The 11,177-nt window shown below is 37.1% G+C and overlaps 1 protein-coding gene across 2 annotated transcripts in view; it reads right to left on the bottom strand.

The window, feature by feature from the left end:
* Window positions 1-4,461: 4,461 nt before the first annotated feature.
* Window positions 4,462-11,177, bottom strand: part of LOC127573105 (UDP-N-acetylglucosamine--peptide N-acetylglucosaminyltransferase 110 kDa subunit) — a 62,736-nt gene continuing 56,020 nt past the window's right edge. For both annotated transcript variants that reach the window (XM_052020984.1, XM_052020985.1), the window contains 3 exons: window positions 10,829-11,081; window positions 8,372-8,495; window positions 4,462-6,460 (listed from right to left, as the gene is read on the bottom strand). In XM_052020984.1, the coding sequence (XP_051876944.1) occupies window positions 6,277-6,460; window positions 8,372-8,495; window positions 10,829-11,081 (561 nt within the window). In that variant the 3' untranslated portion in view covers window positions 4,462-6,276. The remainder of the gene's footprint in view (window positions 6,461-8,371; window positions 8,496-10,828; window positions 11,082-11,177) is intronic.

Here is an 11,177-nt window from a genome sequence, read left to right as displayed (position 1 = left end):
ACATGATGCTGGAGGAACAGCACAACATTTGTGGAGGGAAGTAGAGTCAACATTTTGGGTTGACACCCTTCATCTGCACCCTTCATCATTTGGGTCCCTTAATACTGACATTCCCTGAAAATAGCAGCTGGTAGGCTGCGTGATGAAAAAGGTAATGAACTATATACTTGTACCATAGGTCTCTTTTCAAGAACACATCATAGGACCCTGCCATTCACTGTGAATGCCCTAGCCTCGTTTGTTAACTTCTCAAAATTGTCCAGTTTTAAATTCCACCTGCCATTTGCTTGCCCACTTTATCAATATCCTGTTATAGCCTTAGACAATCTACTTCACTCTCCACTATACCATCAGTTTTGATGTCATCTGCACATGTACTCATCATGCCACCTATGATCTCAACCCAATCAATAATATATTTGATAAACAGGAGACTCAGCACAAATCCCTGCAGCACATCACTAGTCACAGGCCTCTAATCTGAAAAAAATCTTCCACTACCACTCTCTGCCTTCTCTCGTTTTCTAAAAAAACAGAAGAGAATTCAAAGGGAAATGCTCCATAAACCACTGCTTCTCACAGCACCTCATGCATCCAAGAGATGCAATGTCACCCATCCTCTCCATTAAGGGACCCAAACATTCCTTTCAGGCAAGACAGTGATTCACTTGGCACTTCTTCCAATCTAGCATACTGCACTCTGTATTCACAACACAGTCTCCTTTCCATTAGAGAAACCAATTGCAGATTGGGTGAACATTTTGTGGAGCATGTTTGTTCAGTTTGCAAGGCAGCCATGGGCTCCCAATTTACTTGTCACTTTAATTCTCCATCCCACTCCAACTCCCACTTCAGGACCTCCTGCACCATTCTAACAAGGTCTAACTTAAGGAACAGGGTTTCATCTGTCAGAATCATTGAAGCCTTTGATACTCAATAGTGAATTCAACATCAAATAATTATTTTTTCTGTTTCCACTGGATGTGGCCAGTTCTGTAGGTAAACAACTCTATAATATTTGCTTTCTTTCCTCTCTGGATCTGCTGCGGACTTCCATTGGTTTTTATCTGCATTTCACATCCTTTGTTTGTCACCTGTCTTCAGTAACCTATCAGCTGGCCTTATCAGCACAGCAACTCTGACCTCTCAGAGATACTGCCAATATATCCCTTCCCTACCCACTACAAATTAGCATTAACTCATTTTCTCTTTCTCAATTCAGGTTTCAATCTCAAACATTAACTCCATTTCTGTAACCACTGCCTCAGCTTGGCTGAATATTTTCCATTTTTATTTGTGCTTTTAGTGTGCCTGATATCATTGCACGTGTTTAGTTAATGTGCAAAATTCTTTGAGGTGAATTTATGACCTCACTAATAGTGTTGCAGTGATGAAACATGACGTGTTTTAAGTTAATCCAAAGTTTTTTTTCTTTATCCTGCTTTACCGAGGCAACTGGTCTCTAAAATGTTCCTTGTAGTATGTAGTCTTAAATACTGCAAAAGTCAATTGCCCTTTATGCCCATCTATGAAGTAACATTAGAGGTGAATAAAACAGGTCAGAAGAGCATGCTTTGCCTCAAATTTCCATCTCATCCCTTATTCAAGGTACTGTCCATGAGTCTCCACCATATTCCAATAAAACATTTCAAGTTTGGGAAACAGCATCTTATTTTTTTTCCCACCAGATGTGTTTCAAGCATCTGGTCTCAACACTTGAATTAACAATTCTACTATTCCCATTTACACCTCTACATGGACATTTTCTCAATATAGCATGAAGCAATTGCATATCACATCTCTTCCCTTTAGGCTCCATCTTAGGTTTTCTAAATTGATGAAAAATCAATGACCCATTTCTTACCACAAGCTGTCAGATTTGAGTATTTCTAGAATATTCTGATTTTCAGTTCCAATATCTGCTGCATTTTGCTTTTAGCAACAAGTTGTCAAGATATTCAACATTTCCCAGATTATAGTTGATGGATAGCAAGATGTTTCACCTGGATCATAAATCACTTCAAGGAGAAACCGATAATATTTAGGATCTATACTCAAGCAGCAGCATTTTCCACACCAACAGAAAATGGCTTCAGCAGTCAGTGCCAAGGGCAGTAGAGACAAAAATATAATTCAAAGGTCACTGGATATATATCATGAAAGAATTAGGATTGCAACACCACCACCATTGTATAAGAATCAATAAAAACAGCAGGCACAATATTAGTTTCACATTATCTCCAAATCTGGCCAAGATAATTTTTCAAAAGTAAATTTTGGTTGTATTTATGAGGTTGTGTTGTGGTGCATTGGTTACATGGAGGAGTTTGAAAAGTGGCAGGAAAGGCAGGCATGCTGCCATTCCCATTCTGCCCCCTCCTCCTCCACCCATCCTACCAATGACCTGGTTGCCAAATCTCTTTACAACCCTAAACTCAAACACTGCTAAACCTTTTTTTTTGGGGGGGGGGGGGGGGGGGGGAATCAATAAAATGGCAGATGCTGGAAAATTGAGGTCAGACAGCATCTGTGGAAAGAGAGAAAGTTAATGTTTTAGGTTGATAAAGGATCTTTCACCTGAAACATTAACTGCTCCTTTTCATAGATATTGCCCAAACTGTTGAGTGTTTCCAGCATTTTACTTACAATCTGGCAACTGAAAAAAGCATTAAAACAATGATGCACTGTTGTTTGCATTTTACAAGTTTATTAGAGTTAACTTGGAAGATTGTTCAGCAGCATAGTGAAGCAAAATACAAAATGTAAAATAGTCAACACCAATATAATTCAGAATTGCTGAATGGTCAAGCATTTTAAATAAAATTTTACCCCACTTGTCTAAATATTTAAACTCATTGATGAATTTACAAATTCTCATATATAGTTCAGTAAACCCAACAAACTAGTCACTCTTAAAATCGATTGAAATTCCTTGAGGAGATTGACCAGCATGGCAACATTTGCTAACAATGAGATTCAACATAAATGACATTCAGTTAAATGTAATCATCATGCCATGCCACTGAAGCAACCAAAAGTTATTACAGGCTGTAAGAATACACATTAGAAACAGGTCAATTAGCAGGGTGGGGAAGAGAAACACAAGCACAAATGTGCAGCTCCAGTCCAAGGAGAGGACACATGCAGTCAAGGGAAGAGGAGAGACACGTGAAAATAAAAAGGTTTTATGGGGTTTAAAAGAAAATGGAATTTCCCTTCATTATACCTTTTCCTTCATGCTCTAGATACCATTGTGTTCTGATACTTTTGCATATCCAGGGACTTTGGGGACAATTTAGCAGGGGCCTGGTACCAATGTTTACTCCATTTGACTTTTCCCTAATTGGGAGCTCATTATTCAAAACTTTAGGCACCTAATTATAAATCTATTACCTTCTTATGCTGTATTTAAAGTTTAGAAAAACATCTTTATTCCATATTATCAAACTAGCCTATTTCAACAGTGTACTTATCCCTTTTAGGCCTTCAAATTTATGCTCTTCAATGCAATGTCATTTTGAATAATTTTTCATATTTGTATTAATGTAAAAAGATTACCAATGAAATGCATTGCATATGGTTAAAACACCAAAGGAACAAGTAACATCCTGAGATACTGACAATCTTTCACTTTCTTACCAGTCTGCTGCATTTGACAACTGTAATATTATTTTCAAACAAATCTCCAGTTATGGAATCACATTTCACTCGTTTCATTATGTCCAGTTGTAGACAGCTAAATCACCAAAAAAGGATTTTCTTGTCACATTTACTTCTTTACTAATGGTGACACTCCCCTACCCCACTCACTGCACCAAGAATGCAACTAAGGCCCCTTATTTCATCGTTCCCCTTGGCAATGTCTTCTGAAAACACAGCATGTTTCCACATACACATTAATGATACCCAATGTTTTAAGCATAGCTCTGTTCATCACACATCCATTAGCTTAACACAAATTTCCTCCAAACTTTGGAAACGCCAAAGTCTCCATCAAACACCATTCCCCAGCCACCAACTCCATGGCAACTGTCCAAAACTGAACCATTTCATTTGCAATCTGTGTCAGAATCGACTTTGAGATGAACTTTCAAGTTCACTGTTATTTTCTGATGCAGGGTCCTTAACCTGAAATAGCAACCTTTTTTAAAAAAAATAGGCACTAGGATATTACAGAATCAAGTTCTAGAACAGATAATTTATATCGGTTCTTTCTTTGTGTACTCAATGTACATACGTAGTCAACTGTCACTAGAGTCTTTTATACAAGAGTGTGGTAGAAAAATTTAAACAAAGTCAGCCGAGCAAATTTTATAACTGAAATGGCAGAAAATTTGCTATCAGAATACCTGCCAAATATTATAATGGCATTGAGGGGTTTAAAAACCCATTTCAAACACCAATTCAAAATCTGTTAGTGACAGAGACCACACAAAAATATCAACATAGAAACACAAGGCATCTAGAGAAGCATCCAGCTGCTTTATTATTGTACACAGATACATTAGATTCTCATTCACATGTATTTACAGCTTCATACTATTAAACAGCCTGAAATCCAGACAATTCCAAAATTGGAGGTCTCTATAGCAACAAAATATGAACGAAATGCATGTTAAAATAGCTGATAATCAAAAGAACATCTAAAAAAAATCTAAGAATAAAAATATCCACCTCTGGTGTGCATTATTACCTTCATACCCAAGAAAATTAGATTTTTTCAGAATATGCTCACCCGTATATGTTGCCATCTCTCTTAGCTTCAGTACAAACCATATCACCTTCTGTTTATTTTTGTTAAATAAAAAAAGTTATCAATCCACTGAACATTATGAACTAGACATTATCCCTCTCCCCTCTAGAAGTCCTTGGGAATCCCAGCTGAAAAGATCTGGTTTCATTATATATTAATCTAATTGTTTGGACTTGTGTTTAATCTCACTTAACAAAACTTTTGGATGAGCAACAAGAGGGAGAATCTAAGGTTAATATTTACAATCATGGCTTCTCCCAGCAAAACAATTAACCAGCAAAGCAGTTAATCATCAAGTTGAAGTAATGAAGGGTCAAGTTGAAGTGACTCTTGATGCAGACCTGAGAATAAACTCTGAAAACATGTTATACTTAACAGCATGTAGACTGAGAGCAAAAAAAAATTTCCAAATACACCCACAAAGCTTTTGCACCAATGGCATATGTAAAATGTGAGAACTGTAGAATGTTGCTAAATCTACATAATAATAACAGATGAAATACTTACCTGGGGGCTAAAGAGAGAATCCTTAGCCCTTCACAAATGATCCTACAAAAATCAAATGAGTCCATTCAGTGAGGCAGAAGAACAACCACTCTCCCGATTAACTGCTTTTAATTATTCCAAATGGTTCCTGCACTGGGTCAGTCTTCAAAACTTCATTCCAGACCTCAGCGACAGCTGTAGCACTGCTACTCCGTACAATTATTACACCTGCATGGTCATGCAAAGAAACGCATACTACAGCTTCATTCAAATTTGTGGGACAGATAAGGAAATGCATTCCATTGCATCACTTGAGTTTGTGTCTGACACTCAATGAAACTCATCCAATTGCATTACTTGAACCAACACAGGACAACTGGTAATCCTGCTGCAACATTTGAAGAACTGGAGCAAATAGCAACAAAGATAAATTGTCCATTTGGCACACTTCCTTTTCATATGGAAAGCAAATTTTCAACACAAACACAGACTTTGCAACTAAAAGGCCTAACAAGGCAGAGAGCACAAAGGCTACCAATGAAAGGGAGCCTCCATGGTTTATAAAAATAATTTGACAGACAGGTAAAAACATAATGCCACCTCTTTAAAGTGTTAATGTAAGGCCTTAATGAACTTATCTGACCATCAAGCCTTCTGACATTCAAAGGAAGCCTCTGCCATTTATAAAGCAATGAGTTGCTGATATCTGATTTAACATCAAATCACAAGTGTGAAGTCTTGGTTAAATATTACAAATATTTTCATCCATTAGAATACCATTACTCAATTTAAATAAGTTGCATTTCCGCACATGGTATGCTTGGGCCAATCCTGTTTTCACAGTTTAGTTCTAACAAAAAAAAGACATTCTTCCAATGAACTGACTCCAATCTTCAAAGAGTCACTCTGGGCTGGTATGAAATTGCATTATTGCCAGAATTTCTCATCTTAAAAATCCAAAACAATTATTGAGAGACAAGTCTTGGAGCCAAGGGTCTTCTCATGTTAAGTTGCCATACTCTACCAATGGAGCACGTTTAGGCAGTTTCATTTGTCTCCATAGCTTTAAGTGGTTTAATCACGTGGTCTGGTTTGTTGCCTGCAGCATAATGTTCCCACATCTGCATGTACAGACGCTCTAAATCCATAGTATATTGCTTGGTGTTGAACAACGGGCTGCTCACTCTTTGTTTCCACACCTTTCCACGGATCTTCTTTAGACTGTACAGAAAATATTGTGAAAACTGTGTCAGGCTCACAAAGTAAAGCTCTCTACATTCAAACATTGCAACTAGTATAGTCTGCCAACTCTTTTATCCACTTACTGCACTTGGCAGCTAAACAATAGGTACTGAGGACCTAGAAAATCTAATGACAAAATGAAGCCTTCTCAATGGAGTGTTATCCCATTTAACTGCTTCTATATAGGTAACTTGCATATCTAAGCAATACATCTTTTCAAAGTAATGAGCATCTCAACTAGATTTGACATCCAACAATGCAACAGGTGGAGACCTTAATTTCCAAATATGAAATTTCCAAGTCACCTTTATTTTATACTAGCTGATGGTCCTAAAGTTAAAGTTTGTGCACCTATGTTTTTGTTCATTCTTTGGCACAACATGGAAGTATCCTTCAACACAACACCTCTGCAAAATATTTTCCGATCTGTGATTCTTCCTAATTATTTCCTAAAATTAATCTGGTGTTCAAACTGTTCAACCTCTAGATGAAATCAGACCACTATTTCTCATTTCAGATTTTGAGTATCAGGAAAACTACTTTACAACAAGTAGCATACCTCAAAAGTTATTTCGTAAATTTATGAAACAGAGGGCAATTCAAATTAGTTTCAAGCATCTGTACAGATGGAGTATACTTGTGTTTCAAAATATTTATCTACTGCCCTCAATTGCATTTCAACTCTGGTTAGGTTGTTAGTTCTAGAGATAAGGCTGAGAATTCAAGTCTAATACAAGAAACCCAATTGTTATCAATGCACCATAGAAAGCATCCCATCTATATGCATCGCAGCTTGATACAGCAACTGCTCTGCCCATGACCGCAAGAAACTGCAGAAATCAGCCTCCCCCTCTACGGACTATTGTCTACACCTCTCACTGCCTCAGTAAAGCAGCCAGCATAATCAAAGACCCCACCCACCCTGGATATTGTCTCTCCTCCCCTCTCCCATCAGGCAGAAGATACAAAAGCCTGAAAAAACATACCACCAGGCTCAAGGACAACTTCTATCTTGCTGTTAGAAGACGATTGAATCGTTCCCTGGTACAATAAGATAGACTCTTGACTTCACAATCTACCTTGTTATGACCTTGCTCCTTATTGTCTACCTGCACTGCACCCTCTGCAGCTGTTACACTTTATTCAGCATTGTTATTGTTTTTAACCTCGTACTACCTCAATGCACCATGTAATGAATTGATCTATGAACAGTATGCAAAACAAAATTTTTCACTGTACATGTGACAATAATAAACCAATCCCAATTTGTCTGGTTTTCCCCTACATTACAAGTTTACATTCCAAAAATATCTCAAAAGTGCTTAAACAGTTATGAAAGGTGTTATCCAAATACAAGCATTCCCAAAGCAGTAAAAAAAAAGTACATCAAGAACCATAATGAAATGCTAACAGAAGTTGCTTTCAGAATTCTTGTGAAATAACATACCAAAATTAGTGCAAAAGGAGCCTTGCTTTCATAAAATGGTTGGACAGTTATATGTGAACGAAGCCAAATTCAAAATACTTTGGTTCTGTCAATTACTAAAAACATGTAACCCACTAATTGTCACTAACAATATTTTAAAGAGGATTACTTCCAGATCATGAGATATCAGAGCTGTCCCTTATCAGCTATATAGCAAGATGGTGTTTAAAATCAATGATATTCACATTTACAAATGACTGAACACTGACAAGGGTCATGAATACTTTGTATAATTAAACAACTCCCAAGGAGAAGCAATAGAGCCAATACCAAATAGGTGGACTAATTTATTAACAAACAGCAAGTTCGCACTCTCCAAACTGCCCACTTAAGGTACCAAGTACTGATAGGAGAGATGCACACTAACCAAACATTATTAGCCAAAAAACAAAATTAGAACATACTATTCCATATCTGTGCCCAACATGACAGCAACATCCTCATACTCTTGTCGGGTCTTTGCTATCAGTTCTGGACATCCCAAGCACATCAGCTGCGAGGCAGCAACACGAGATGCAAGTGTTTCCCCTGCAAAAAGGAATACATTTAATAGAAGCATTAAATTATATGAGACACAAATGCTTAATACAAACCAAATATGACTCTTGTCACCCCACGCTTTTGTTATTCTTTTTAGGTATTTTTTTAAATTCATGCGTGCATTAACAAATGTTTTTCTTCAAGGACTTTTTTTTGGGATAAGATTTTCCCCAACAAATGCAGACAGTTTTGCATGGAATTGTCAGCATAGCCCTATACATAGGTCTGGCAGTTCACACCTGCAACAAATGCAAGAGCCTCAAACTGGCCAATGGCTATTCACACATGGAAAAGGTTCAGTGACTATTCACATGCTGGAGATAAACAGCTGCAGGATTATTCCTGATATTTATACAATTAAGTTCACTTAAATATTTTAATTGCTTTTAGAAATTTGACTTCTTAAAATATTCCCAATATTCAGTTAGTTTAATTTTTTTTAATATTCCTGGATTTTGGAGACATTTATATTTTTGACAATTTTTTCAGCTAGCCAAGTCTGAAACAAGACTTAGCCACCATCAAAATGATGTGTTCAACATCTCTCTGGATAGGCCTTGTTCTCACCAAAGCACATGATGCCATTTACCTCTGGTAGACCCTGTGCTACACTGGATATTGCCAAGGAGATTGGGTTGGATTGGTTGAGGAAGTTACCAGTAGATTATCTGCTGAAGATAAGCATGGCTTTAAAGAGTAGGCAAACAGCCAACACAGACAGCTGACTGCTGCTAGCAAACTTCACACAATTATGTACACAGGTTGCTCACATTAGTGCAACTTGTTACATTTGGGAAACCAAAGTCAAGAACGTATTTGGGTCAAATAGTGAAAAAAAACTAGGTTAAGGGGGCCTTGGTAGTAGGAAAAACTCAAGATTAACATGCAAGTGCAGGGAAGAGCAAACCAATAAGTGTGAACGAGTAGGAGAGTGACAGAACATTGTCACAGAATCCCCCCCCCCAAGAGGCAAGGAGGAAATATTTGCAGTTTAAAATACAAAATCAAATATAATGCAAAATAGTATTATCATTTGTGAAAGAACATATGCACCAAGGGACTAAAGTAGAGCCAAAGCTCTCCTCTGAATAAGAATAGTTACATAAATATGTCACAAATATCAATGTCAGTCACCAAGCTTGTCTGATAGGGGTATTACACAATTACCCCCAATGTGACTGGCGATGTTATTATTACTGCAAGGAATCTTACATTTACCTTTGTCTCTCTGAACAGAATGAATTCACATTTACCTTGCTTGAATTCCATTTCCTGTAACTTTGCCTTTCTAATCCAAATCTCTGCAAGTTCCTTCTCCATCTGCACAACTTACTGTGACACTCTATTCCTTCAACTAAGTCCTCAAGATGGTGAAAGGTTAATAGAGAGTTTACAATCACAATGATAACAGAGCTTACAAATCAACACATCTCCACTATCCCTTGACCAAAACCAGGTCAAAAGTCTACTTCCAACTTTAGGCCCCCTCTTCAAATGTCTTCTCTGCAAAACAAGCCTTCAGTAAGGACTTCCTCAAAAATATTTAACTGCATCCGACTTGACCTACCCTGAACAAGAAACTTAGTTGTTCCACATGTTCTATCATTCTAACTCTAATTAAACTCTTCAGTTTCCATTCAGCTGGCATTACACAAGCTATCTTGTAGGCAGCTGGTTTCCTTCACCCATCCTTCCTTAAATAATGTAACATTTTCTGACTCAATTTCTGCCAAATCTAGAGTCTTGTAATGTTATGGCCAATGCTTAACAATTTTATTACTACCATTTTTAATATCCTGGATTGAAAACCCTCATTAATATTTTTACAGAGGTAACTTGGTAACATGCTTTCTGATGCATACAATGGTAATTAAATGGTAACTTGCATCACAAAATGAATAGATTGGTAAATTTCACAAAAAAGTCCTTGGCGATCACACCAAAACAAAACACAGGCAGCAGTAACAGAAGTTACCTAACTATATTGTCTAGTCCAAAAACAAATGACTATATTAAGCATGAGCACAATAAAATTAAGTGTAGGACTGCCTGTAAGAATACAATTTCAGTAAAGACTCAATGGACACTTCCCTGACAATTATAAATTTAATGTTGGAGAATGTAATAGAATTATTAACTGATAACTATTCAACAAAACAACCACTTGGTCAGAAAATATTAGCCAGATAATATCAAAGAAAAACAAGAATAAGGTATTTAAGTTCAGAGTCCCTCAATACAAATCTTTCCTTCAATAATTATGACTTCTAAAATAATTGTTCTCAAAGATAGCTAACAATTATTACCATCATTTCATATACCTGGCATTGTCACCATTGGTGTTCCAGCCCAAAGCACATCCATTCCAGTGGTGTGTCCATTACAAAGTGGAGTGTCTAGACACACATCAGCCAGCTGTCCTCGCCTGACGTGTTCTTCTTTTGGAGCAACAGGTGAAAAGATAATACGGTTAGCAGACAGGCCCATGTTCTGGGCATACTGCTGAATATTAGGTTCTCCAACTGCAGGGAATCGAAGGAGCCACAGTACACTGTTAGGAACCCGCTTTAGTATCTGTAGGGCAATACAATATAGAAAAATAACCATTTTATAAATGGAAAAGTTGCTCTAAAAATTAATAGATCTACAAATTCTTGCATCCTGATTGTA

This window comes from Pristis pectinata, chromosome 8 (assembly GCF_009764475.1).
Source record: "Pristis pectinata isolate sPriPec2 chromosome 8, sPriPec2.1.pri, whole genome shotgun sequence".
NCBI lineage: Eukaryota > Metazoa > Chordata > Chondrichthyes > Rhinopristiformes > Pristidae > Pristis > Pristis pectinata.
The sequence above is the reverse complement of the archived record's forward strand: the minus strand, read 5'-3'. Positions and strand labels throughout refer to the sequence as shown.